We start from the raw sequence: 27089 nt of genomic DNA, 5'->3' as shown, positions 1-27089 counted from the left end.
GGTGAAGCAAAGCACATCTAAACAAAGTCAGTTACCGTTTCAAAAACTCCAGTGTTTGTATTTGGAACGTTCACACGCAGAAATTATTTTCCATTAAGGTGTTAAAAATCGTACATTGACTTCATTAAAAAATTGGATGTAATTAAAAATTAAAAGTGGATGTATCCCACTTTCCTAGATGGAATATCATTGCACAAGTTATTACCCCTTGAATCTCTTTTTCCAGCAATTCTACTCTCTCTCGAAGATGTCTCCGATCTGTATCTACTGAAAGGAGTTCCAGTCGTATGGAGCTGCTTTCTCCTTCAGCTTGATGAGCCTTCATTTCCCAGCCTTCAGCTTCTGTATGCAGCATCCGGAACTTCTCTAACAATTCTTGGTTTTCTTTTTCCTAATGAAACAGTAAATTGCTCTGCAATGATCAACATACCCTCAAGTTGTTTGATCTCGTTTCATGCCTATTCCTTACAATATCTCTTCTTTTTTTTTCCTCCAGAAAGCAGAACTTCCTTCATTTTCTTAATCCCACTATCTGGCAACTACTAAAATTCATCATCCCTTTTCCAAATCCAAATAACAAATAAATACAGTGATGGCATTCAGTTTTATTAAAATGCTTCCATTTTAATTTCCATACTTACACTTAGAAGTTGTTAATGAGTTTTAAGGCTCCCAGGAGATGGGTTCTTTTGCACCTCTCTGCATTGTCAAGTGTCATGTTACTGAGATGCACTGCGTGCTGCCCTTTCCAAGAAATTCCGTTTTAGTTACCACACCCTTATAAATATTTGTATTCCAGCAGTGCCTCAAACAATGGAAATATGAGCATATATGCCTAAGGAATCTATCACAGAGGTACAGAAATGCAAGCTTTGGTGCTCACCATTTGTGCAGTGATAGAACAAATGTTGCTCGTGAATTTTACTCTGGCCAAGTGTGTATTATAAGGCAGGGATAAATTTGTCTTATTTACCACCATTCCCTGCTCACATAATGTGTAGTGGGATATGCACGTTGGTAGTACAAATCAGAATTATCTAATGAGAAAGGCAACTGTTTCTGAAATTCTTTCTGTGTATCCTGAAGAACTTGGAAAGTGCAGACAGGATCAGGTGGAGCATTAGGAAACAGAAACTTGTGATTTAGCAAGTGAACACTGTGCAGAAAAGTAAATCCTTGTCTCCACAGGCATTATCGATATAATACTAGAAAAATCCCTGAAATCAAGCATTCATGATTGGTTGCTGGCTGTGTATTCTATAGCTTCCTGGTACCCAACTTGAATAACTGGATTACCATTTACCAAAGATGTAGTCACGTCTGTAGCTGAAATACTCTGAAGACATTGTAAAATTCTTAAAAAACAAAACTTCAAATATTTTAGATTGATAGTTCTAAGCTAACCTACTACTGACCTTAACTTTTTCTCCATGCTTCAGTTTCTACTTTTAAAAAGTGGTTAATTTACATGCATTCCTCTAGACATGCAAGTCAGATCAAAACTTATTCTTCCTTTCAAAGTCACATAATCAATTTGCCAGTTCATGTTGTCTTGACCCAAATCCTGTTTGTTCCAAATTATTTTAAGTTTTAATTCATGTACATCATGCTTTTGAATCAAGTATCAGGATAAAGGACATTTAACCAGAGCACTATTTTAACAGTACTATTTTTACAATTTTATGCTGAAGAACAGATAAATTTTTTTGTTTTCCAAAGGAGTAAAACAATTAAAATCATTGTATAAGCTGCTTGCTGCCTACAATCATGAAACAGTACCCATTATTTTACTGATTGCCTGGTCAAAACCCAAAAAGCAAAATAACATTCAAACATGACATGTTTGTCAATCTCCAGCATTATGGCAAACTGAAATATGATTGACGAAATTGTGATGTGCTGGAATTAATCAGTGCCTCAGATCTAACAAGGTGTTATATGAATCCCCCACTAGTAGCTTGAAACATTGCAGAGAAAATAAGGAAAAATAAAAGGAAATGGGACCGGCAGGGAGAACAGCACCTTAACCATGCAATTCTTACTTTGCTTTACTGAATGCACTAATGACTGCCTACAGATTATATTTTTACCTTTGAAGCTATCAAGTTCTCAAATCTGGAGACTTCAGTTATATAACTATGAACCCTGGTTTTCATTTCTTCTTTTTCACGTATTGCATCTTCAAGCTCGGTACTGATAGCCTAGAGAGATTTCATAAAGGCAAAATTGTGCTTTGCAGTAAATTAATCACTACATAATACTCTATCAGATTAAATCAAAGTAATTGTATATGCCCTAGATTTTTTTTATTCTATTTACAAAGCTCTTCAGGATTTGTAGGGTTCAGAAATATTCCCTGCTACCTTAGATACACCAAACAGTCTCCAGGCAAGAATAATCACAAAAAACAATGACTATCCCACCAGTTCATAAAACATGCAGCTTCCCTGATGACACACCCTACTGATCTTTGGAAAATTTGACATACTGATGTTTGGGAGCTGGAATTTTTATAGCTTTAAGATTCACTATGCCTGAGTAAAGGAAAGTTTAAGATTAATAGAAAGCCAACTTTATAATAACATTTATTTTAAAGTATAATTGCAAGGTTCAATAACTAAATGCACTACTAAGATCATATTTAAACATCAAAAATGCACCATGGAATTTGTTTGAGATATTTGAACTGCTAATTCTGTCCCTCTCAGGTTCAGCTCTCATCTCCTTCCAAGTCCTCTAGCCCAGAGAGCAAGTATCTTTTTCTATCTCCACGATCAAATGTGGGGAAATAAAGGATGCTGCCTTATTTCTTCCCCTTCTGTTTTTTGTGTTATATTACTATTCATTAGCCTTTTTTACTGTATGCCTTATTTAACATATGATAAAATTAGTCTGTTTGTCTCTGTGATAGCCTTCCCAAACACTGGGAAAACTTTCATCATCACATTATGATAACATTCACTATTTCATCTTATTAGACACCTGTGAAGAGCAGGTCTAATTTCAATAGTACATCCACATATTTATATATTGCACTATAGGTTTTGCAAGAACTGTTCACGGTCCTACATCACTTTCTTGAAATATGTTGCTATATTATACTTTGTGGCATCAGACTCAGCCGGGGTGACCGAGGGGAATTGAAATAAATGGTTTAGTTAAAAATGTCCTGATTGTTTTTAGTATTGGCACTTACAGTGAATTCAAACAAACATTTGTATCTCAGGATCAAAATTTTGAAAGGCATCTGAGTCTCATGAGGAGCTGCAATAGCTGTAATTTGCTATAGAAGTTGAATGTAATCAGTTGCAACAAAATTCCAGGTTCCCTCTTACGATAAATCTCACATACTCTCTACACAGACTTTCTAATGCTAAGCCCAATAAAAGAGGTTACTTACCCTACAAAACACTGAACATTTTTGTTATATATTGTCCATAGAGACATTATGTACCACAGGGACATCCATGTCATGCTCTTGGAGCTGGGAGGCTTTTGGTCAGCAATAACCAGCTGCTGCATGAAACCAACTCCTTATTCCTCCAACACTTTAATCTCCAAAACACCCTAATCTCAAATATGGCATACCTCACTCAATAAATCCAGTGCTTCATGGAAACTAGATGGATGAAATTAATGAATCACTTCTCCAGAACAAATTCAAATGTGCTACCAATCTTCCTCCTCTCCCTCTCCCTCTCACCTGATAATCTGATGTCTGCTTTTGGAGTTTCTTTCTCTCTCTCAATAATCACTTCCACAGGTAATAAAACCCAATTATTACCAATTGAGTACCAATTGCCAAGTGATACAACCAATTAACATAGTTTCATTATATTATAAAGTTCGAGATTTATTTTATTTAGATTTCTTTTTTTATCTGAGGAAGGATTACCAAACTGAAAGCTTGCCCATTTCTCCCTCACTGCATTGACTACACTTAAGTATCTGAAGTATTGCTTTTACAATTTCTGCCCGATGATTTTCAACATCCCAGTGCTCAAGAAATACCAGTAATGAAACACATCAATCAAAATTGAGGATGTAGCAGTTTTGATGCAAGCAAACAATAAATGGTTTAATACATCAGTATCATGTACTGTCTTCATACCTGGTTTTCTCTGGCCATTGTAGCCAGGTCATCTTGCAGTCGCCTGTTTTCTTTCAGAGCCATTTCCTTTACTCTTCCCATTTCGGCAAGCTCTATCTGGGATGTATCAAGCTGGCGATGTAAGCTGGATATCTCCCGGTCTCTGTTGCTCAGCATGTCCTGCATCTGGCTATCAAGTGAAAACATTATTAATATTGTCCCTTCTTGTACTATACCACATACTGCTGAAAATAATCAGATAAAAATCTTGCTCTCTGAATGATGACAAACTGAGTCTAAATAAAACATAAACTAAGTATGCAATACGCTGAAAAAAGATGGATTTAATCTTCAGTTTTGAAGATGTATCTGGTAAGATGTATCTTATTAGACAGAGAGAAATTACAGATACCTATGTTTATCTGTCTTTGGTAGTTATTATGGTAACTGCATATTTTATAAGCCATAAAGGAAGAAGACAAATAATTTACACTTGAAGGACAATTATCAAAGGAGTAATGAAAAGATTAATCAAAAAATTAGAAATATAAACATCCATAAACTTAAGTGAACTTTTGGATATTTTTTTTGTCACATATAATTAATGCATCAATGTTGCAAATACTCAGTTTCATTGGTCTTCAAATATTTAAATATTGGTGTTTAAATTTTTGCTTTTAAGATGCTGTAGTTTAAAAAGTCACGCTTAAAAAGAGGAAAGAACGAAAGATCAGAGAAAGCCCAGCTAAAAACTACATAAATACATTTTAATTAAGACTGTACTGATATCTTAAGCTAGAAGAATTAGATTGCCAATGATTAAGAAGTCAGCTCTGAATCTTACCTGGGTCAATCTAATACCTAGAGGAGTGACAGGAAACTACTTCTTGACCAAGAGTTAGGAAACGTTACCAGTTTAGAGAAATTGATAGAGACAAGCAATTGTTAATAATTGTTGTAACAGTTTCTTAGCAGCCTGCAATATAATTGCAGAGGAAGTGTCTTCCAAAGTTGAGTACATCTTTCTCAACACTGTACACTCCTCTACTTGACTCAAATGGAATTAACTCAATTTCATCAAAATAACTAAAATAGCCATTTACTTTCACTTTGAAACTACTACATAAAACAAAACCTCCAAAGAAGGCATCCTACTCTTAACTTACTCTGTTGAGGACTCCAGCTCAGAAAGAGTTAAACGTAAATGAGCAATTGTTTTCTCCTGTGAAAAAAAATCAAAAGTTGTATCAGGTATTATTATGTTGCAACATAAGAGGATGCTTCACGTTAAAGAACTTTTAATGTAAACCATTATTTTAGTTCTTCACCAATAAGTAATTTCCAAGTTTCTTTTCTTTACTGTGAAAGGATTGTCTTGTCATTGAAACAGATAGAAGTCAGCTATAGATTTTGTCACCTCAGGCTAGTACTTTATATCTCAATAAATACCTCCACATGTAAAATGCAAACACATTCTTCTTTATTTTCTTGGAGTATTTAGGGAATACAGGAACATTCATAATTAAGGTTCTATTGAGTTGGCAAATGACTCTGCATTGGGTCCAAGCACAGTGTTTATGTGCTCTGCACAGACTTTGTCATCAAGGCAAAACATCTCCCTAAAACATAACTGCTTTTAAAATCCCCAGGTGGAATGCAAAGTAGTACTTTTACTGGACATACCCTGTTAGCTAAGTTGTCATCTAAGCATGCAATTCTTTCTGTTTTTTCATCTACGGTTTCTTGAAGACTGTCCTTTTCTTTGTCCAAAACACTAATGGTACTTCTCAGCACACTGACTGCTTCTTCCTGTGAAGTGCTCCTCTGGTTTAACCTATCTAAAAACAAAAGAGTAAGTGCTTTCTATTTTAAAATCAGGAAATAAACACAAAAATAGTTACAGTTACCTATTATCTCTTTCAGCTTTGTAATTTCATCATGAGCTGTCAGCAGTTCATCCTTTTTGAGGGACAATCTGTGCTGTAAATCTTCAATAGACTTCTGGTATTGGTCATTTAAGAGCCTGAAAAATGAGTATACGGTTGAAAGAAGCTTGGAACTTATTCTGGGTCTTCAATGCCTGCTCTTAAGCTGCTTCAAGTGCTGGAACAGTTCCAGCATAACCTCCTGACAGGGCTGTATCACCAACCAGCAGCATGGAGTTGTGCCATACAACCATCCTCTCCCTTGAGGAGAGGGAGGACTTAAGGATTGCTGAGGCCAACACCACTTGGACTCCTGCTTCAGGTCCACCTAAACATCAATGCAAAATGGAGTAATGGAACCTTGGTGGAGCAACCACTTTAACCAGAGACATTCACCTCCTCTGATTTCTGTTACTCTTTATAATGCTACTTGTATCTTTTGACTCTTGCTTTATAAAGTTTTTGATATGGAGCTCATAGCAGTGATTATCAGCCCCACCATATTTTAAAAAATAGCCAAATTGACAGCTACAGTTTTGATCCTACTTTTAAAAAATAAAGAGCCTGAAAGATATTTGAAATCATCTACCTACACAGTTGTTTTTCTTGGAAAGAAATATCAAAATGACCTAGTTAAAAAAGAAAAATCAACAAAATTCCAAAGTAACTAAATGGATTATTTATTAAACAGGTAAAGAAAAAAATCCCTCTCAAATGGGATCCCACAAAAGCTAGAGAAGCTTTTCATTCTTAAAAAACCTCACTAATGCAGAATACAGCATGCCTCTCTATAAGGATTGTTGTTATCCACTTTGAAGTGAAATTTCAGCGAGGGGAAAAAGAAAGGGCAAGAGGCAAACACAGCATTTCCATCATGCATAAAATAAAATCAGATGCTAAAATAAATGTAGCCCTACTCTTCATCGTCTTCTTTTTGCAATATCAATGCTTTACATTGAAATGATAGGAACCTAATAAGGCTTTTTAATTTTCATGGTTGTTGTCACAATTTTACCAACAAATACACTAATTGTTTTACCAGGAGTCCTCTGTGCAATTTGGAGCATTAGATGAACTGCAAGGCCTGCTCTCAGCAGTGTGGTTCTGCTCAGGTGGGGAATGGGGGATACCACACAGACTCTGGTTTCCCTTGTAAAACATCCAAAAGATGTCATCTACAGCATTACCCATCCTGTAATGATCTGTTACATCAACAGCTCTCATTTCCACCCAAATTTATTCAATACTGTTTTCACTTCTTCTAAGCCTTTTTCTTGTTCTATGACATTTAGACACCTGATGGGAAAGCAAGTAAACTTGCTTTACTAAAGCAAGTTTAAAAAAGCACAATGACCTTACAAATACATGAGGATACTTGAATCCTCCAGTTCTAAGCAAGCTGGTCAAATCCCCACAGACTGTGTCTATGGATCATAAGATACCAGTTCTCAAAAATGTAGGTGCTACTGCTGCAGTTTGCAAAGGCATCTGTCTCCTTTTTAACAAACAGAGTTTGGGAATACTTTTAGAAACATTCAGTTCTGCTACATTCATAAGCAGAAAATATGGTTATTGGAGGAAACAATTCTAGAATGAGCCATAAAAATTATCAGTATATTTGGTCACCAAGTCCAGAAGAAGCTTCCTATGAAAAGCTACCACAGCACTTGCCTTACTTACACCTACTTTTCTTCAACATACAAGCTGTACCAAGTGATTTTTAAAATATTTATAATTACAGTCTTTCCCAGGAACTCAACTCTGTTATACAGTTACAGAATAAACAGAATTATCCTAGCATCTGTAAAAGATCGTCACATTTTGTATTAGACTTACTGAAGTGAGCAAATCTCAGCTTTAAATTGAGAAGAATCATCAGAAGTCTGGGCAAGTTTACTTGACTTCAGTTTTAACTCATTTTCCAAATAGTCTATTCTTTCTTTCAGGATAGAGACTGTAGTCCTTAGTTCACACTTTTCAATCTGAAGCTGCAAGTTAAAATAAATAACCAAACGTTAGTATTGCAAAAAGCTATCACAACTTGGCTTTTAAATAAAGTTGAAAACAGATATTAAAATTAATTTCTGGAACAGTCTATCCTATTTTAGAAATAATAAAAGCTTACTTCCTAAAAAAGCACTTACTCCTTGAATATTATTCTCCAATTCTGAAATATCATGCTGCAGCTTTGATTTTTCATGGTATGCTGCTTCTTGATGCATCTGAGAAATATAAAATTACATGTAACAAGATTTTTAGATTTAATCAGAGAAGTTTATGTTTCATGTTTCAGAAAATACTGCTTTACATTCTTAGATGAATGACCAAATGCAAAGCTCTCTCTGTAAAACTACAGAACATTAGCTGAAAATACATTACTGTAGTTTAATATAACATCACTGTTTTGGGTTTGATTCTTGGTTTAGATTTTTTAAAGTAGTATATTTATATTTGGTCCCAACTAAATTAATATTTGTGAGTTGTCGTAGTGTTTACTGAGCTATATGAGGTTGCATACATGTATAACTTAGTGCCCTAAGACATTTTTAATAAATTTATTCAAATAATATTAATTACAACATGTAACGTACATTACAAAGCGAAGTGGCTTTTCCCTAAATCTATGAAGAAACTTTTAAAGATTACTTATCTGTTCCCTGACTTCTGTGCATAACTGCAGTGAAACAAACTCTCAAACTTCCTAGAAATGCCTTAGATTAGTGTGTTTGTAAAGGTATTTCAAAGTGGCACACATATAAAACATTGCTAGCCACCTATTAGAAGAAAGGATGGAGATGGAAACACATCTCTACTACTGCATGCACATGCTTTAAGCAAAGAGGTCAGATTTACTGCCACTGCATTCAGATACACAACAGGTCTTTATTTTTGTGGTAGTAAAATCAAACTATGGAAGCATTCATCATACAATCACTATTGACATACGTTGTCCTGGGATAAGTCCATTAAAATTATTTTCAAAAAGTTTTAAAACATTATATTAATGACCAATACAGAAGGCAGGGAAACAAATTCCCTGAAATCACAGGCTCTTGACTACAACCATTAATGCACATTAATACCAGATATCACATGGTCATAGACTCATTTAAGTTGGAAAAGACCTCTAAGACATTAAGTCCAACTATTAACCCAGCACTGCCATATTCAACACTAAACCACGTCCCTGTGTGCCATATCCACATGCTTTTTGAACATTTGCAGGGTTGGTGATTCCACCACATTCCTGGGCTGCCTGTCAAGATCATAGTAACAGGAAAATCACTGCATTAATAAACATTTTTTAAAGGTCAGAAATACTGAAACTTGGATTAAATTTATGTTTCGTTATGTTACCATTTAAAATATAATCTGCTAAAAAATGCAGTTATGTACCATTTAAAATATAATCTGCTAAAAAATGCAACAGCAACTAAAGATCAGCAAAAATGAAAAAAGCCCATATAGTCCCCAATTTGTAGGATAAGAACCATATGTGACTCTGACAGTGTGCTCCACTCCACCCCACCTCTTTTTTTTTTGGTTAAGCAATAGTAACTAGTGGCCCTCCTGACAGCTGCATCCAGCTTCAGGAGGACACTGTGGTGAGAGGTAACAGCACATAGCTAAGGGCTGTAAGTCTTGCTTGGCAGCAGCTGAGGGCTAGCTGAGCACGTGGCTACTGAAATACTGCTGGTATGCAAATAGGAGTCAATCATCCTAGTCCATGAATAGTGGACAGCCCACAGCCCACTGAGCTCTCCTGCACGGCAGCAGGCTGCACACCAGGATCTCCCTTTGAGCTGAGAAGATTCTGAAGGCTACTTGTTAAGGCAGAGAGAATCCTTATTGCATCTCATACTCAGCTAATGAGCTAGGAATGAGAGCACTGAAATGTTGAAATGCTAGCTAAGTGATATAAAGGACTGATTGCTATAATCCTTTAGACACAAACTATTGACCAAGTATGGATCCAGCCACACTCCTCTGAGGAATCTGGAAGGCAAGAAGACCCTTCTGAACCTCATGACTCAATGGGAAGGTCTCCCTGACAGTTTTGTCTGACCTTGGCCTGTATGCAGCCAATACTCAAATGTATCTTACCATCAGATTTTAACAAAATCCACCATTGCATCTACCATTGTATTTTTGAAACTCACTGCCTTAAGTGAACAAAATACATTGTTGCTTCTCTCTTGTGAGTGAAGTGCATGATTTCTTCCACAACAATGACACCCAGACATCTTCAAAGTAGTGCATATGCAAGAAGTATTCTGTGGCTGGGCCTCCACATCTAGGTCTCCCACACAAGGTGACGACACATTTGCCCTTAAATACTTTAAAGCATGTTCCCCTACCCCTGCCTGGGACTGTGTTTACAGGAAATCTTGGTAATTCATAACAATAACAGTAACAATAACAATAATAGATATCTGATAATAATATCAAGTCATTGAGCTCTCAAGTGAGTTTGAAATCCAAAGTTATTGAAAAGGAGAACTGGTAGGCAGCCAAAAACAAACACAGCATTATTGTATAACCCTTCCCTATATGTCACCTCAATGTAAGCAATGAAGCTATAAAAGCTCACCTTTAATTTTTCTCCAAGACTTTCTTTTTCTGCCATTAGTATTCTGAAGTCAGTCAGTGCAATGTCTCTTTCTTCTTCTATGTGACTTTGAGAAACAAAACTGTGTTTTGCTTCTCTTCTCATCCTGTTCAATTCACTCTGAGACTTTAAAAGGTTACTGTTTGTTAGCATACATGGACTGCAATATAGTGTACACATGAACAAAATGCTATAATTACAGTAGAAGTCCCATTATAGTTTTATTTTTCTCTAGATAACTAAAATGTATTCCCTAAATCACTTGGTGGCATGATAACTTACACTGTCAAAATAATCATCATTCTTTTATTTTACTGTCCCAAGTATAGCCTAATTTCACTGTTCTCTTATCAGTTAACTACTCCTTTCTTGACCCTTTGCTGTATCTTTACACAAACTTCTTATGCATTCTACTGATTTTTTCCTGATGTTTATAATTTACAAAAGCCAGTACAATAACTTATAATAGCTTTCAAGTTAATAAACTAACTAGAATACGTAATTTATTAACAAGTAATAAAAATAGGTATGTATTTTATTAGTCTTGGTTGTATTCTACTAGATTTTTCATTTTAAATAACCAACAGTACAAGAAGCGTTAATTGGTTATTTCAATGTTAACTACAAATAATTTCTTCTTACCTGCTCATAAAGAACTTTTAATCTATCTCTTTCTGCAGTCAATAACTTGACATTGGACTGAATTTCTATCATGTGTTTTTCAAATCTGTCTAACACGGACCTCAGCTCATCTCTTTCTCTGGTGATCGATTTAAGCTCTTCGCTCTGAAAAGTGATCAATAAATTTATGTTAAAATTTGCTAATTAAAATGTCTGAAAAATTAACACAGAAAATAACTCTTCCTGTTAGCAAAACATAAAAAATATATTCAAAATAATTTTAATCACAAGAAGAAGTCTGGCACTGGTGGTATAATCTAAAAAACAAGAACCAGCTATTATAAAGAAAAAGTAAAGGAGCTAGCAATAAGATTTCAGCCTTTTCCTGATTATTATCTAGTTCTATGCTGTTCAATAAACTGATCAATAAGTAATCAGTGTTACTGTAAAATGGGACAAGGAAAGAAAAAGGCAAGTTCATTGGAGTTTCTCTCAGCTGATTTTTTGCATCAAGAATGTAATTTAGAAAACTACTACAGTCATTTAATGCCACTGAATTTGAAAATATATTTGATGGCTTCTTAAATGTTTCTACAGTATTTTTTTCACTTATCTTGACAGCAAGAACTTTACCTTCTCTGCAGTCCTGCGGCTTGCGCTAGGCCTTAGCTTTACCATTTTCTGAAGATAGTCTAATTCTCGCTTATAGTAGTCTCTGTCATCTTCTAAGGTCTTTACAAATGCATCTAGACGAGATGGAGATTTGTCTCCTAGGGCAATACCATAGTCCAATCTGATTCTTTCAATTTCTAGGACAAGTTCTCGTTCTGGAAGAAAAAAAAAAAAAAGAAGAAAGAAAAACAGCTCTACAAGGAAGTCATTCATTTCCTCAAAGACACTTCTATTTGGGATAGATTAACTTGCACCAACCATCCTGGCAGCAATCCTGCTGAACAGGATGGAAGAGTTCTAAAGGCTAAAGAAGGCTAAACACAAATGAGTAGCATAAGACCTTCAGAAGCCTCACAGCACCTTGAGCTGTATCGACAGAGGGATGTGATTATTCCCCTTTATTTAGCACCCATGATATTGCACTTAAAATACTGTTTTAAGGTTTGCCCCTCCTACAACAAGAAAGATGTACATAAATTAAATCCAAGGCAAGCACTGCAAGATGGTCAGGGAGCAGAATATGTGCTCTGTGGGAACACCTAAGGGAACTGGGTTTATTCAGCTTGGAGAAGTGCTGAGAGCCACAGGCAGACTGACAGTACCATGAGGAACTTAGAGATAATGTAGAGCAAGTTCCTTCACAGGTACATAGTAGGTAAATAAGGAAGAGTGGCAATTAATTGCTACAAGCAATTACAAACAATTGTAATATGGGGAGAATATTTTACTCTGACAACTGAAGAACATTAGAGATATTGTGGAATTTTCATCCCTGGAGGTTTTCAAAATCTAAATGGATAAATCTCTCAAGAAATGGAGTCTGAAGAGTTTTGGAAATTACTTTGTATTAAACTGCCACAGAACTAGGATAAGGATGTCCTGTGGGATCACAGTAAAAAGCTGAACTTTCAGTTCTCACAAACACAATGAAAACATCTTTCTATTACAAGAGTTTTCATTTCAACTATGACTGGAGATCTATGGTCTTCTTTTAATTTATATATATTAAAAGTTTTTTAGTACTATTAACTGTATGTTAACTAGGTAGGTATTCTATTTCAAAAGTTACGGAAAAGTAGTTTCCAAGAATCTACATTTGATGATTTACCTTTTCTTTCTAAGTTCTCTGTTTTTTCTGTCAGCCTTTGCTTCTCTTGTTGAAGCTGGTTTATCAACAGCTCAAGATTCTCTTTTTCATCTGTTTTCCCAAAGAGTTCTTCATTCAGTCTCTCATTCTCCTTATGACATGAGCACAACTCCTGAAGTAACAAGTATTATTATAAAAATTATAACTGCCAATAGAGACACTTGGGAAAAAAAAATTAACATTTTGATCAACTTTTAATATACAACACTGTTTACTTCTGGTTGACATGGATGCTTTATGCATTAACATTTGTTGCAGGCCATCATTTTAGTTATACTACATTTTATTAAGCCAAAATAAGCATTACTTTTTACATGATTTGCAATCAGCAACAAGAAAAGCAGACCAACCAGTACAATAGTGGGATACAAACATGGGAAAAAAATTAAGGACTAAAGCAAGAAATAATTTTAAGGGCATTTGGTAACAGTGTTAGTGTTAAAGTGCATTACAAACAGCACCTCAGTCAATGCAACTCTGAAGCCAATTAAATGCTATTTGACACACCTTTCCTATAATCTGATGTCCTGAAAATTAAGTATTTTTGTATTGGCAAGTGCCCTAGATTGATTAAAAGAAAACACTGTACTCAGCTAATACACAAGTTGCCATCTATGCTAGGAAGTGTCTGGTCTTCAAAGAATTGATAATAGTGAAGTTTTTCATCTGGTGCCTATGCTTTTTTTCTGAGTGAGCCAAGTATTGGAAAATTTTTCACATCCCAATTAAAAGACAAAATAGTTTCAAGACAATGAAAATCCTCTGGGATGTTTTAAGTCATTTGTGGTAAAAATTATTATGTCACCAGGAAATTATGACTTCAGATAGCAGAAATAAGGAAATGTACAATAAGGACATAGTCAAGCATACTGTCTAGAGAAATTTCTTTCAGTTTATTTTTGCAACAATATGATGTAGCTTCTCTAGCTCTTTCATTTATTCATTAGTATTTTTTGCATCTAAGGTTCAGGGTATTAAAGAAGTTCTCTTGCTAATTGTTAAGTTGATTTCTTTTATAATAAATGAAACAATCACGTGGATGACAGCATGATAAAAAGGGTACAAAGAAGAACTGAAAATATTTTTACTTACTGATTTAAGCCTTGTTATTGTTTCTTGTAGATCCTGTATTTCACTGACTTTTCTTTCAATTTCTTTCTATCAACCAAAATTAACCTATATGTTAAGAGTTACATATTCAAAATGACAAAAATCCCTTTGTTACAAAAAAAAAAAAAAAAAGGAAGCAGACTATTTTGGTAAGAAATTAAGTATAGTTAGTTCCTTGTAATAAAGTAGTAAAGCTCCTAGGAAGTGAAAGCATAAAAAAATTGTGGTAAAAATACCCACGCTCTTTTGGAGCACAATGATTAAATGAATCACTGCATGACTCCTCATAGGAGAAAACCCTCCAAACATATGTACTGCTGTTGCAAATATACATTACTTAGCAATAGCTTTAAGTACCTCAGCATTTTATTTCATACTAAGCTAATAAAAAAAAGACAGATTGTCCCTTAACTAAAATCATCTCAACCTAATACAGTAAAGAGACAAAATAGTTGTGATTAATCCACTTTAAGTGAGAAATTCTATGTAATGTTAAGAAAACTGGAAAAAAATCTTTTAATCTTCCTTTCACAAGCTAATAAGATTTTCATTGCAATTAGAAGATATAAAGCTAAGTAAAATGGAGCAGATCCTTCACTCTGTGCCACGTTAGCGATTACCTTTGCTTCTCCTATTTCCTTATCTGCAGTCTCAAGCACTATTTCTTTGTGTCTTTCCAACTGCTGTGCCAAGTGATCTATTTCATTCAGTTCTTGACAGAGTTCTTCATTTTTATTGCTTAAATCTACTACCTCACTGGTCACATTTTGTTTAGTGTCCAAGAGATCTTGAATGTGATTTTCAAGTTCTTTGTTTTTTTTCTGAAGATAATCAACCTGAAAGACATTTTTCATTAAAATATTAATATGCATTGTTAAGTTGGGTAGCAAAAGTTCCTCCCAATTTTCTGAAATACAGTATCTCTATATGCAAAGTAAAAAAGTGATATCCTGTTAAAAATGGCAAGATTTTCTATTTTTATAACTTAATGCTTATCAACCTGAAAAAGAAATACAATGTTATGAGCTTTCTCCTAGTCATGAATACTGCTTTCTAAAGACAACCATACATTTCTTGTCAAATAAAAGTGGTATATTGGGACCAAGTCTGAGCAAATAATCTCAATGGTGTAAAATCAGCTTCATGCAGCTCTGGGCTCACTCCCTGTACAATCAGTTTGTATTCATCATGCCTTACTAATTCAGGATCACTGAGCACAGCTGTCCTGCTTCCAAGTCATAGCTCATTCTATATTTTTGCAGCACTGAACCTAAGCGAATAAACTCTTCAATGTGGCTCCCATGCCACTGTACATGATGCACAATCAGTACACAGAACATGTAACTCGCGTGAGAAAAACCTGAGAATTGATGGTACAAATCCAGAGATGGGCTTTATGTGATTTGTACTCCAGCTCATTTTAAATTCACATTCAGAGACCACTACTGAACGCATGCTAATACACACAGTAAACACAAATACCTTTATCCAAAGCTTATCCTTTCCTTACAAGTGTATGTTGGAGTGAAGGTGGGGACCATTTGAAATCCATAAAGAAGATTCCCCACTCTCTCATGAGAATATCTATAGGGTTACCCCCTATCATTATTACATATACCATTATTACTTTCTAAAATGACATGTATGCAATAATTTTCTAACTAAATAAAAGGATTTTCAAACTTGCTGGAAATGGTGTGTCATACAAAAATTTGCTGAATACTTTCAGATTAACATACTATGTACGGATGTGACTTCATTGAATTTTTTACCAAAACCTTTCTGAAAGACTTTTAAAAGAGGAAATTAAATTTCCGTAGACAAGAAACACTGCCACTAAAAAAAAAAAAGGCAAGTTCCTTTTATTTAAAATTTACTGATTTTATATCTATAGTGATTTTTTGAAGAGCAAGAAGTTTTGTGGGTATTTTAAAAACACTGTATTTTTATGTTTGACTAAACAACTGTAATAAATGAATTACCTGTGTATTCAAGTGGGAAATAAGCTTCTCATTACTTTTAGTTCTTGATTCCAGAGAGAGAACCTCATGAGAACGCCCACCATCCAATGCCAGCATTAAGCGCTCAATTTCTTTGTCTCTTATCTCAACCTTTGATGGACAAAAAAAATGCTCCAATATCCTTACACACCTCTAATAAACCCTTCATTTAAATAAACACACACACAACATTCAGTAAAAGGTACACAACTAAAAATGCAATTTCTATCTTGTATCTTTTTTTATTTTTTAGATTTTCGGTTCTTCTGAAAAAATTGTATCTTTGAAAGAGAAATAAATGAATCAAACACAATTTGTAAGGAAAAAGTGAAACAGTTCCTACTAGATTACATTCTTGAAGAAAACCAAACAATTTTAATTTGAAGTGAAGTTAATGAATGCTACAACTTAACTGAGACTAATACTTAAAATTAGGGAAAAAAGCTAAGTAAGCTAACTCAGTGACTATTCCAGTCACTGGAAAAAAGGGAATATTGGAAGAGGAAAACCAAGATGTGAAGAAAAAAGAAAGACAACCGTCCACCAATCTCTAGATTTTGAAAGATGTAACGTATGAAAATTTGATGTAATTCCATTACTTAAAGATTGTACCTATCTTATCAATACACTCTCATTAAAACTTCGTAAAATCTGTTGTTCATAAAAACTTAAAAATATAACCAGTCCAAGCAGTGAAAAACTATCCTAAGATATATGTAGATCAAATCGCTATTTTGGACAAGTTAACACTTATGCACTAAAAAATGCAGACAAATTCTGCTTATGATTGTCAAGTTTAGGTTATTTAACATAATTTCAATAGACAAATTTATCAGCAAAACCACCAGGCAAGTATTTTGTCATTGCTGCTGTCTCCAAAAGCAGAAGAGGGAAACTGCTCAACATAGGCAAGTTAGAATAATTGTATTTCAGACGCCCTACAATGCACTCCTAAGAAGGTTTTTAAGACACCAAGGCCACTGCCATGGCTATGACACCCAAATAATAACAATAGTACTAATATTAATAATAAAACAACAATCCCACTACTACTGATGATATAAACATACCTGTTTGCTATATTTTTTCATTCCACTTTCAGATGTCTCCAGTTTTTCCTGTAGCTCTGTTACTTCTGACTGCAGTTCTTGAATTCTGAAATGTAGCGCTACATTTTTATGTGAATTCATGAAAGAATTGTATGCACACAATTCAATACTAGCATTTTCTCTTTGCTCCTGAACCCAAATATTTCACAGAGAAATAGTTTTGCTCATGCCAAAGATTAATGCAGAATATGTTGTTTGAGATACTGTAGCAGGTTGACTGTGTCTGACTGTCAGTCCCCCACATAGATGCTCTCTTACTTCCTTTCCTCAACAGGATGGGGGAGAAAAGAAGAAAAAGCTCATGGGTCAGGGTAAAGACAGGGAGACCATCTACCAACTACTGTCACCAGTGACAGACTCAAGCGGGGAAGATTAACTTAACTTATCAATCAAAAGGAGTAGGACAGTGAGAATCAAAGACACACCCACACTTCAAAGTTAAAAAGCTCTCTGGCCCACCTATTATCAGCCACCTGGAGAAGGTCTGCGATGTAAGGGTCCTCTGGCTGAGGCACTGGGTAGGCACTGACACCTGACGGGGGCACAAGCTGGTCTATCTGCATGCGCTGACGCCTGAAGGGAATGCTTTTCTTGCTGCCACCTAAAAGCCCAAACCCAGAGACACATTACTTGCAGTTAAAGCAAGGGAGTTGTCTTCTTTAATACAAAATTAATTTTCCTATTTATTCCACTGCTTCTGAATGGGCATGTTTCACCATTTTAATCCTTCTGCAATAAGCTGCTAAAATTCACATATTCTAGACAATACCATTCTTGCAGGTTAGTACCAGTTTTGCCAAAGTTCACTATTATAATAAGGAAACACACAAAGCTTTTATAAGTAATTTTCCCCAGTGTTTAAGATCCCAAATACTCTATAGTTCAAACTTGTTGAAGCTGTTAGTGATTCAGCTTACTAAAACAGCTAAATCAAAACATCACAAAAGGCATTTGGTTTTCACATTTAAGAACTATTTTATGACTGAACTAACATTTGCATTGTTTGGTAATATTTTTATTCCTTCTACTCTGTGTTCATTTCAGTGAATATCATATCCTACTGCTCATCAAGCAGAGTATGCTATTAGCTTGAATGATAACATATTTAGAAAAAGGCAAAACACAGTATTTTTTCCAGACAGAACATTTCCTCTTCATCATATGATTAAATAAGAACATGTAGTATTGGATAATGTAGTATAGAAAAATCCTAGAAGACTGGTGAACAAGGGACAAGTATGCAGAAGATAGACAAAAGCCTGATATGTCATCTTTGAAGCAAATGACATGAAGTGCAGAAAGGTATGCAAAAATAAAGAGGAAATTTATTTTTTCCTAGCTATCTATTGATTTTCCTCAAATGCCAAAAATGCATATATAATTCAATGGCTTGGAAAAATAAAGACAGTCTCAAAATTTCACAAAATAATTCTATATTCCTTAGCATCAAAAAAAATAAGAAAAAGGAAACCCTGGAGAAAAAAATTAACCTGAAAGTAACATCTAGAACATTTTAAGTTATCAGAAGACCGTTTAAATATTGTAAGTTTATAGAGGATTGGAATACTTGTAAACATATTTTGCATCTTGCTATGTTTCAATCTTGGTTCCAAAAATCTGAATTTGTCACTTACACATCAATTACCTGTCAAAAATATGCAAGTGCCAAACAATATGCCTCTTAATTAGGTGCAGCAATTAAAGAAATAGCTGTTGATTAATATGTGCTTTCTAGTCACATTTTAAATTAAAAGTCTTCAGTTGATTCTAAGTTTGCATTCAGATTTGTCCCTAACACAAGTGATGACCTAATGAAACTTCAAACAGAGAAATTACAGAATTCAGAGCCCAAACTTTCAAAGGGTAATGTTACTCTACTGGATATTTTACTACAGTAACTGCTCTTACAAGAGGAAAAGGTATATGTTCTAAAGATTAAAAAAAAAAAAAACCCAGAAAAAAATTGAAATATCTGTGATTATTTACACTCACCAGGTGTTTGCACCACTGCTTGCAGATTCTTCTCCTGAAGCTGCTGAATTTTTTCAGTCTTGGCTTTGGTCTCTTTTTCCAGCATTTTAATTTTATGTATATACTGGTTATTCAAAAATTTCAAGTCAGTTGTTTCGTGTTCAGTCCTCCTTAAGGAGGCTTTCAAATCTTCAAGGGAGAGAAAAGCAGTATTATCTCTCTTATTCACTATTATTTTTCCTAGCAACACCAAAATAAGCATAAACAAAACCCTATATTCTTTTTCCATAGCATAAAATTATCAAATACACAAACATATGTGCAAACTTTTACAAACACACAAAAATATTTATTTATACATATTTTACAAATAAACACCCACTGTGGAACAAAGGCCTATTTAACAGCATTTAACAGTATTTAATTTTCAATTAAAAAACACCATTTCAAGGTACAAAAGTATGCATTAAGATTTCTAACATTCTCATATCTTATTAAAACAGTAATTTGCAGAACTTCCAAAGTTTTTTGACTGCAAAAGAAATGTCTAAGCATGAACCTTAATTCATTAAAGGCACCAAACTCTATGACCACTCACACTCACTTAAAAGTACAGATAAAAGAATCTGCAGATCAAGGACTTAGCCCCAATTTTATTTTGGCATGGAAGGATTAAAAAAAAAAAAATCACCATTTGTATATTACCTTTAACATGACGATCAGACTGCTCTTTCAGTTTTAGTATTTCTAAATGTAGATCATTATTTTCCCTGGTAAGTCTAGCATTCTCTGTTTTATAAGGTTCCACGATAGTATCATAATTACTGCATTCTTTCTCAGTTTTTCCAGAAGAAAACTTTGCTTTGCGCAAGCTCTCGGTTGTATGAACTAAGTCACTAGGATAAAGGAGCATCAGATATGTTAGCAATGTTATCAGCCTTCACACTGCAGATGCAAATGTTTATTATAACCTTAGATACAAAACCCTTTCCTCAAGAGGGGGAACAAATGAGTTCAAACAAAGGCAACAAAACCTCTCATGTCAGGTAAGAAAAACTGAAAGCTAGGAACCATCTGTTAAAAAAAAAAAAAACAGTAAATAGGAAAGAACAGGACAAAAAAAAGAAAACAAAATAGTTACAAAGCATATCAGGAGTTTACATCTGAGAAGTATCAAAGCTAGTGAGAGAGAGAATAAACTTACCTGGTAGACACATGAATGAGACTTAATGTTGAAGAGAGATTACTCCATATTTGCCTACCTAAGTTCTTCCATCTGTATTACACACTAGGGAGCAACAGAGCCAGAATAGCTACACTGGTGTATTTAGTTAAATGTAACTGGATTACTATGGAAATTACTGTGTTCTTAATAATATCAAAGCCAAAAAATGGCAGATCTAATAAGAAGGAAATCTGAACATTTTTGCAGTTTTTTTCTGCTATGTATCTTGTAAAAAGGGCAGAGACAACCAATTTAAAATTCTCTAAATAAGGTCATAAGAAATGGAGATGTGAATGTTTTATTTTAAGTCATGAAACAGGCAATAGGGATTATTTTTTATACAACCAGTTATGAGAGTGTGTCCTTTTAAGCACATATCAATAGTGACTATTCTTGGCTCTCTTACAAGGTTAGAAAAGTTGTATTTTCCTATGCCATAGATCCTTAGAAACAATTCTACTGAATTAAATTAAATCTTAAGATGTTCCCATAATTTAAGCAAACCCATTTGACTTCATTTGACACCGGAACTTAACGTTAGCTCTAAAATAACACTGCTAGAAAATAATCCTCATATTAAACCTTCTTTCTTACATGTCAAAAATCAAACAATGGTTACTATATGATTACTATTTTTTAAATGAATCCCCTTTGAATACCTGAAAAGCTTTTCCACCAAAGGTAAACTGTCCACTCCCAGTGGGTGCCGATAGCCCAGCTGATTCAGACATTTCCTGAGATTAACAAACCTTCGCTCAGCATTTGTACTCATTGTAAACACACCTCCAAAGCTGCTTTTGTCACAGCCAAAAAAAAAAACAGGACACCTGCAAAAGATTGTTGGTTACAGCAACTGAGCTTTAAAGAAGGAAAAATACAGGAAAAAAATAATGGAAAAACCTTTTTTATTCTGTAGGAAATACAGTGCATAAGCATGTCCTTAAAATTTAAGTAAATCAAAACAGGATCACTGCAACTGAAAAGTTTTAAACATATTTAGATATTCCTTTAGAAATAAGTATTTGCCTTGGCAGTTAGTTTTCTCATTATATTCTGATTTTTTTGAGTCATGGTCATCACTGTACCTTACACAATACAAATGGACAGATTACTCTGAAAAACTCATACTTTTTTCTTTCATATATAAATCTTACTTTCAAAGTTTACAAGCCAGTACTTAATATAACTTATGCCAACCATTTCTAAAATTGGATAAAACATGTAAAGTGTTAAAGACAGATTAACTTTCAACATCTACATTCTATGACAGAAAATAGGAATGATAGAAAATACTGGTGTACTGCAGTCATACTTGCATCATTTTCTGGAAAATACAGTTCAAGGATCAGAGAGCTGTAATTTTCTCAACTGAGTGATTAGTTATCTTTTTATTACTAAGCTGATCTAAAGGGGACTGGATCAGTATTACTGTGTCCAAATCCAAATGATGATTTTGGTTTTCCTGAGTACATCTGAGGGAAGAAGAACTTTTACATCATTATGTCCTTCTGAATTTAGATACAGAATGAGAAGACAAATCAAGTACTGAAGCTTATGTTTCTTAATCTGTAAAAACATATGTTCAATAGTTAGAAATGTTTTTGAAAAGTAGTTATTTCTGTAAAGCATCTTCCCTTACATTTCTTTAGAAGTTTCAATATTAACCTATTGGCTGCAAAGACCTGAGCAGTCAAACTACCAATTCAAGGTGGTGTTGTTTGCATCTCATATAAAAGGAACAGAATTCAGAGACCACCCAAACTATCATCACAATCCACCGTTTTTTAAAAAGATATTAAATAACTACATGCAGGTATTGGGAAATAAAATGAGTTATTAATAATAAAGTGAGGAAATGCACATGTTTCTCTCATATCTAATGCTGGAAAGTTAAGATTTCATCTCAGTTTATTAAAACACTATGAAGAAGTCTAGCAACGGACCTGTGGTTGCCGGGTACTGCTCTGTAGATGAGAATCACCAGTCTTACAAGCACAGCATCCACTCTTGGTACTACCAAAAATATTTGCTTGAAGAGGTTCAGGTTGTTGGGATATTAACTAAGCAGTGGCATTGCCAGCAATCCCTTACATACTGTGCTGGGATGGCTGAAGGAGGCGGCGGTGCACTTTCGTTCCACCAGTGTACTCAGTGTAAGTCAATGTCCTGATGTGTAGGAAATGCTCTTCATACTCCTCTGACAAACACTAAAGTAACGTGTTCTTGGTATTTCTACATTAAAGTTGAAGATTCTGTGCTGAATTCAGGAAAAGTGTGATTGAGTTACTGTGTCTAGACTGAGACTCAAGAATATATTTTATATTACTACAGAAGAAAACTGGTAACTCCTGAGCCCATCTTTTCCTTAAGAAGACTTGTATCAGTTAAAAATATTAAATTACCTCCAGATAGTTCATCAGATTTGTTTAAAAGCTTGTGTTTTAGAAAGAGCAAAGATTTTTTACTAATCTAATTGAGAAAGTTTTACAGAAGAAATATCATGAACAAATCCATGTCACAGCTTGTACAGGAAGTAACTGCAAAGAAAAATAAATGGACATATGTTAGCACTTCAGTAACTGTGGCTAGGAAGTACATATATATAATCTCACTAAATCCCTGCAATGGGCACTCAAGATATAGTAACCTAAACATAATCCAATATTGGGAAGTACTGACAAATTGCTGGTTGAATCACTCTCCTTGCTAAAAACTGAAATTTTTAATTTAACTCATTATTACCAATGGAATCAATCCAGAAAGAGTATTATCTTACATTCCCTAGAGCCACATCTGATCATAAGACCAGGAAATGAAGAGCTGTAGTATAGGTCCAAAAGGCATCCTGGAATGAATATCGGAAGAATTGGGGTTGTAATTTCAGAGAGGTTAACATAGATATTAAAGTCTTCAAAGACAATAATTGTCATACACCCTTTGTTGGAAAGAAATTATGTGTCAGTAATTCCAGACCTCTGCCATTACAGACTACCACAATTTAAATCTTACACCCTAAACTTAGTCTATCACTATTCTTACCATGACATGAAAAATTATCTAGTAATTTCTATGTGAGGACAATTTGTTTTTCTGGAAATATAAAATCAATACATTAAATGCACTGATTCAGTTGACTCTAAGACCTGTCTGACACAATGTCCTGTGTCTCTTGACATTTGCCACAGCAAGAGTATAAAAACCTAAAAAATCTTACTCCTACATGCATTTTTTTCATACAAACCTATAATGCAGGGCCTTGAGGGGCTTCAAGTTGGACTGAAATAATGGTAATTGTACCTGATAGACCTTTCTTTGAGCAGCCACTGAGGTACTTGGCTGAAGCCTTCACTATTCATATTGATTCCTAACTTACCATTTGCCTTTTTGATCACTCTAAAGCATCAATGAGATGCATTCATCGTGACACATCTCACTGAGTGGTTGCTACCACTTTAGAGACCACAGCATGTATCACTTTGCCTTTACTAACACTGCTGCTTAACTCTGGCATCATTACTCAGTCCAGTGAAATCCTTCTGGCACCCTTGGACTGCACTTAACAAGTCCACATAATGAGCAAATTTTGTCCCCTGCTGTTTAACCCACTCTTTCACATTACTGATCAGTTTTTGTCATGGCTTAACCCCAGCTTGCAACCAAGCACCAAACAGCTGACTTGTTCACTCCCCCCACTCCCACAGGGGAGGAGAGGAGAATCAGAGGAAAAAAAGGCAAAACTTGTAGACTGCCATTGAAACAGTTTAATACTTGAAACAAAATATAATACTAATAATAAGCGAGAGAGACTGATAAAACCAAGAGATGCACAATGCAATTGCTCACCACTTGCTGACTGATGCCCAGCGTGTCCCCGAAGCACAATCAGCCTTGCTCTGGGTAAGTCCCCAGTTTATTTCTTTAAGGTGTGGAATACCACTTTGGCCAGCTCAGATCATCTGTCCTGGTTATGTTCCCTCATGGCTTTCCGTGCAGCTCCTCACTGGCACTGAGAAGTCCTCAGCTGAGAGCAAGCACTACTTAGCAACAACCAAAACACCAGAGCGTTATCAACATTATTCTCATGCTGAATCCAAAACACAACATTGCACCGGCTACTAGGAAGGAAACTAACTTTATCCCAGCTGAAACCAGGGCACTTGGTCTTTGTTTGCTCTAAAGCTTAGATTAGATGCATTCACAGTGACACATCTTTTTCCGAGCAGTTATTGCCATTTTAGAAACCACAGCATGTACCACTTTGCCCTTATTAACACTATTCTTTAATTCCCACTTAATTATTCAGTCCAGTGAAACTCTTCTGCAATCCTTGAGATTGCACTTAACATGTTTATAAAATGAGCAAATTTTTTCCCTTGCTGTTTAACCCATTCTTTCAGATCAGTCTTAAACAGCAGACAATCTCCTGCACATTCACTGTGTAAGGTAGTACTTTCTACTCTCTCTTTTAACCACCAGCTCCTTTCTCCATTTCTGACAGAGACCTGCTTTCTTAAAAGCATTTGGTAAGGAACCTACAAAAATCTTTTTTGTAAATCCAAGTTTTCTACATTATTTGCACCCAGTCAATTCAATCCAGAATATGCTTTTCTTTAAAGAAGCTTAATAGCCTTGTGAATCACAACTGAGTCTTGATGAAAGGTATGTCACACCTACTAGATGCCTGTAAGTTTCCAAAGTACTGGAAAGCACTCTTAGCAGCTTTGGTATTTCCCATGAGACAGGCTACATTAGCTGCATAAATAGTTCACATAATTTATCATCTAAATATTTGTTGCAATTTAGGACTGCTGTGAAGAGAATCAAATTTCCATTTTCGATGAAAAACAGAAAAGAGAAAACTGAACAGTACTTCAATTCAGATATTTCCTAAACAGGACTTATTAATATGTCTAAATGATTACAACTCTAGTACTTTAAATCAGCCATTTGCTAAATAGGATTTACTAATATGTTTAAATGATTACATCTCTCAGTTGCTTGCTGAAGAGTATTCAGAGCTAATTAGCCTCATTTTTTTGTTCTCCCTTTGCTCACGAAGACTGCTGAAGGCAACAATATTCACATGTTTCATTTTATGACATGCCTGGATGGCTGTGAGCAGTCTTTTAAAGAAATGTTTATGTAATAGATATATGTAGCACCTAAGAAGTGTTCCCTACTGTTTTAAGTCATCAATTGAACCTTGATGTGAAAGATGGGCAATAGTGAAACCTTATATCCAGCTGCTCTGGGCTTTAACTAGAGAATCAGCTGGCACAAAATTGTGTAAAATAAGCAATATTTATAGGTATTAGATTAGCAGATTGAAGTCCTGCTTCTATTCAGAGAACAACACAGCAAAACTGATGGTGAGTACAGGTTCAGAACTGTTGCAGATGCAATATTTGTGTTATCAATCAGAAAATGTAATAATAAAAAAGAAGAGCAAAGGTGGATCTTGGCCTTGGAAGAAATAATGCAGTCATCGAGTCATGTGGACAACAAAATTGCATTGCTAACAGTTGAACACAAAGAAATTACTATGGACAAAAGTATATGCTATGAAACAATTTTTTTTTAATTGAGCCTGTAACATTTAACATCAAAGACAATCGTGAACTGCAGTTTCAGTCTCAGTTTTGGGAAATACCAAAATGCATTTTTCATTCACCAGAACTTCCATGTTAAGGTTTTTTCCCCTTATTTTTCCTGTCCTGTCCGCCCAGGTACCAAAGGCACTCAGTGGACCTGATATTTGACTACAGCGGTGCTTTAGGGCTGTGCCGTGACACGCAACTGCTGCAACATCACGTTGAAGATACACCCACAGAGCCGGCACTTGCTTTAGGAAAGTCTGCTTCCAAGTGGATTTGCTGGGAGTTCATTTCTGACTAAGGTATGCATACAACACGTTTGCTGTGAAGTCTCAGCACTTAGCCTATGGAAAGACAACACTTTTTCCGAAGAAAAGTGGAAAGGCCATCAAGCCAAGGCAGGGTCACCTGGAGCAGGTGACAGGAACGCGCCCAGGCGGGTTTAGAATGTCTCCAGAGAGGAAGATTCCGTGTCCTTCCTCGGCAGCCTGTCACCATGCCCTACGTTCCCACTACAGCACAAGAAAACCCTTTCTATTATGAGCCTGCTCATCACCCGTCTCCCTAAACGGGAAGCTTTGTAGACCTTCCAGCAATACCAGTCTGTACCTACAGCGGTCGGTCGGTCACTTTCCAAACAGGTTTACGCCACTTTTCCCCCACACTTACCGCTAAAAGCAGGCGTCGGCAAGCGGGCCCGCTGCGCTGTCCCAGCGCTTGAAATCCTTTGAAAATGGCGCGCGGAGCAGCGGCCGCTTCCGGCCCGTCACCGCAGCAACGGGGGACGCGCCCGCCGCGGCCCCGCCCCGCCCCTTCCGCTCCCCGCCCGCCCCTTCCCGGCCCGGCAGGCCTCGCGTGGCGGGCGGAACGCTGCCTGCTGCCCCGTGCGCCGGGAGATCCGGCACGAGCGGCTTCGCCAGTGCCCACAGCCCGGCCCCGAGAGCCTGCGAGAAAGACGGAGAAGGACGTTTTCCATGGGCACGTAGTGATAGGAGAAGGGGCAAAGGATTCAGAGT

At 35.6% G+C, this 27089-nt stretch overlaps 1 protein-coding gene across 4 annotated transcripts in view; it reads right to left on the bottom strand.

Moving 5' to 3' along the window:
* Positions 1-26814, bottom strand: part of CEP135 (centrosomal protein 135) — a 36146-nt gene extending 9332 nt beyond the window's left edge. For 3 of the 4 annotated variants that reach the window (XM_053941275.1, XM_053941273.1, XM_053941276.1), the window contains exons 1-23: positions 26743-26814; positions 24323-24513; positions 22423-23016; positions 21139-21306; positions 19960-20150; positions 19276-19443; positions 17743-17884; positions 17245-17329; positions 16157-16285; positions 14795-15010; positions 14157-14222; positions 13026-13176; positions 11879-12072; positions 11267-11410; positions 10607-10750; positions 8160-8237; positions 7852-8003; positions 5998-6113; positions 5774-5928; positions 5257-5312; positions 4112-4280; positions 2091-2201; positions 206-391 (exon numbers count right to left, since the gene is read on the bottom strand). In XM_053941275.1, the coding sequence (XP_053797250.1) occupies positions 206-391; positions 2091-2201; positions 4112-4280; positions 5257-5312; positions 5774-5928; positions 5998-6113; positions 7852-8003; positions 8160-8237; positions 10607-10750; positions 11267-11410; positions 11879-12072; positions 13026-13176; positions 14157-14222; positions 14795-15010; positions 16157-16285; positions 17245-17329; positions 17743-17884; positions 19276-19443; positions 19960-20150; positions 21139-21251 (2766 nt within the window). In that variant the 5' untranslated portion in view covers positions 21252-21306; positions 22423-23016; positions 24323-24513; positions 26743-26814. The remainder of the gene's footprint in view (positions 1-205; positions 392-2090; positions 2202-4111; positions 4281-5256; positions 5313-5773; positions 5929-5997; positions 6114-7851; positions 8004-8159; positions 8238-10606; positions 10751-11266; positions 11411-11878; positions 12073-13025; positions 13177-14156; positions 14223-14794; positions 15011-16156; positions 16286-17244; positions 17330-17742; positions 17885-19275; positions 19444-19959; positions 20151-21138; positions 21307-22422; positions 23017-24322; positions 24514-26742) is intronic. The other variant, XM_053941274.1, reaches the window with a different exon arrangement.
* Between the last annotated feature and the right edge of the window lie 275 nt (positions 26815-27089).

Source organism: Vidua chalybeata, chromosome 4 (assembly GCF_026979565.1).
Source record: "Vidua chalybeata isolate OUT-0048 chromosome 4, bVidCha1 merged haplotype, whole genome shotgun sequence".
Lineage (NCBI taxonomy): Eukaryota > Metazoa > Chordata > Aves > Passeriformes > Viduidae > Vidua > Vidua chalybeata.
This window is presented reverse-complemented; position numbering and strand designations above follow the sequence as displayed.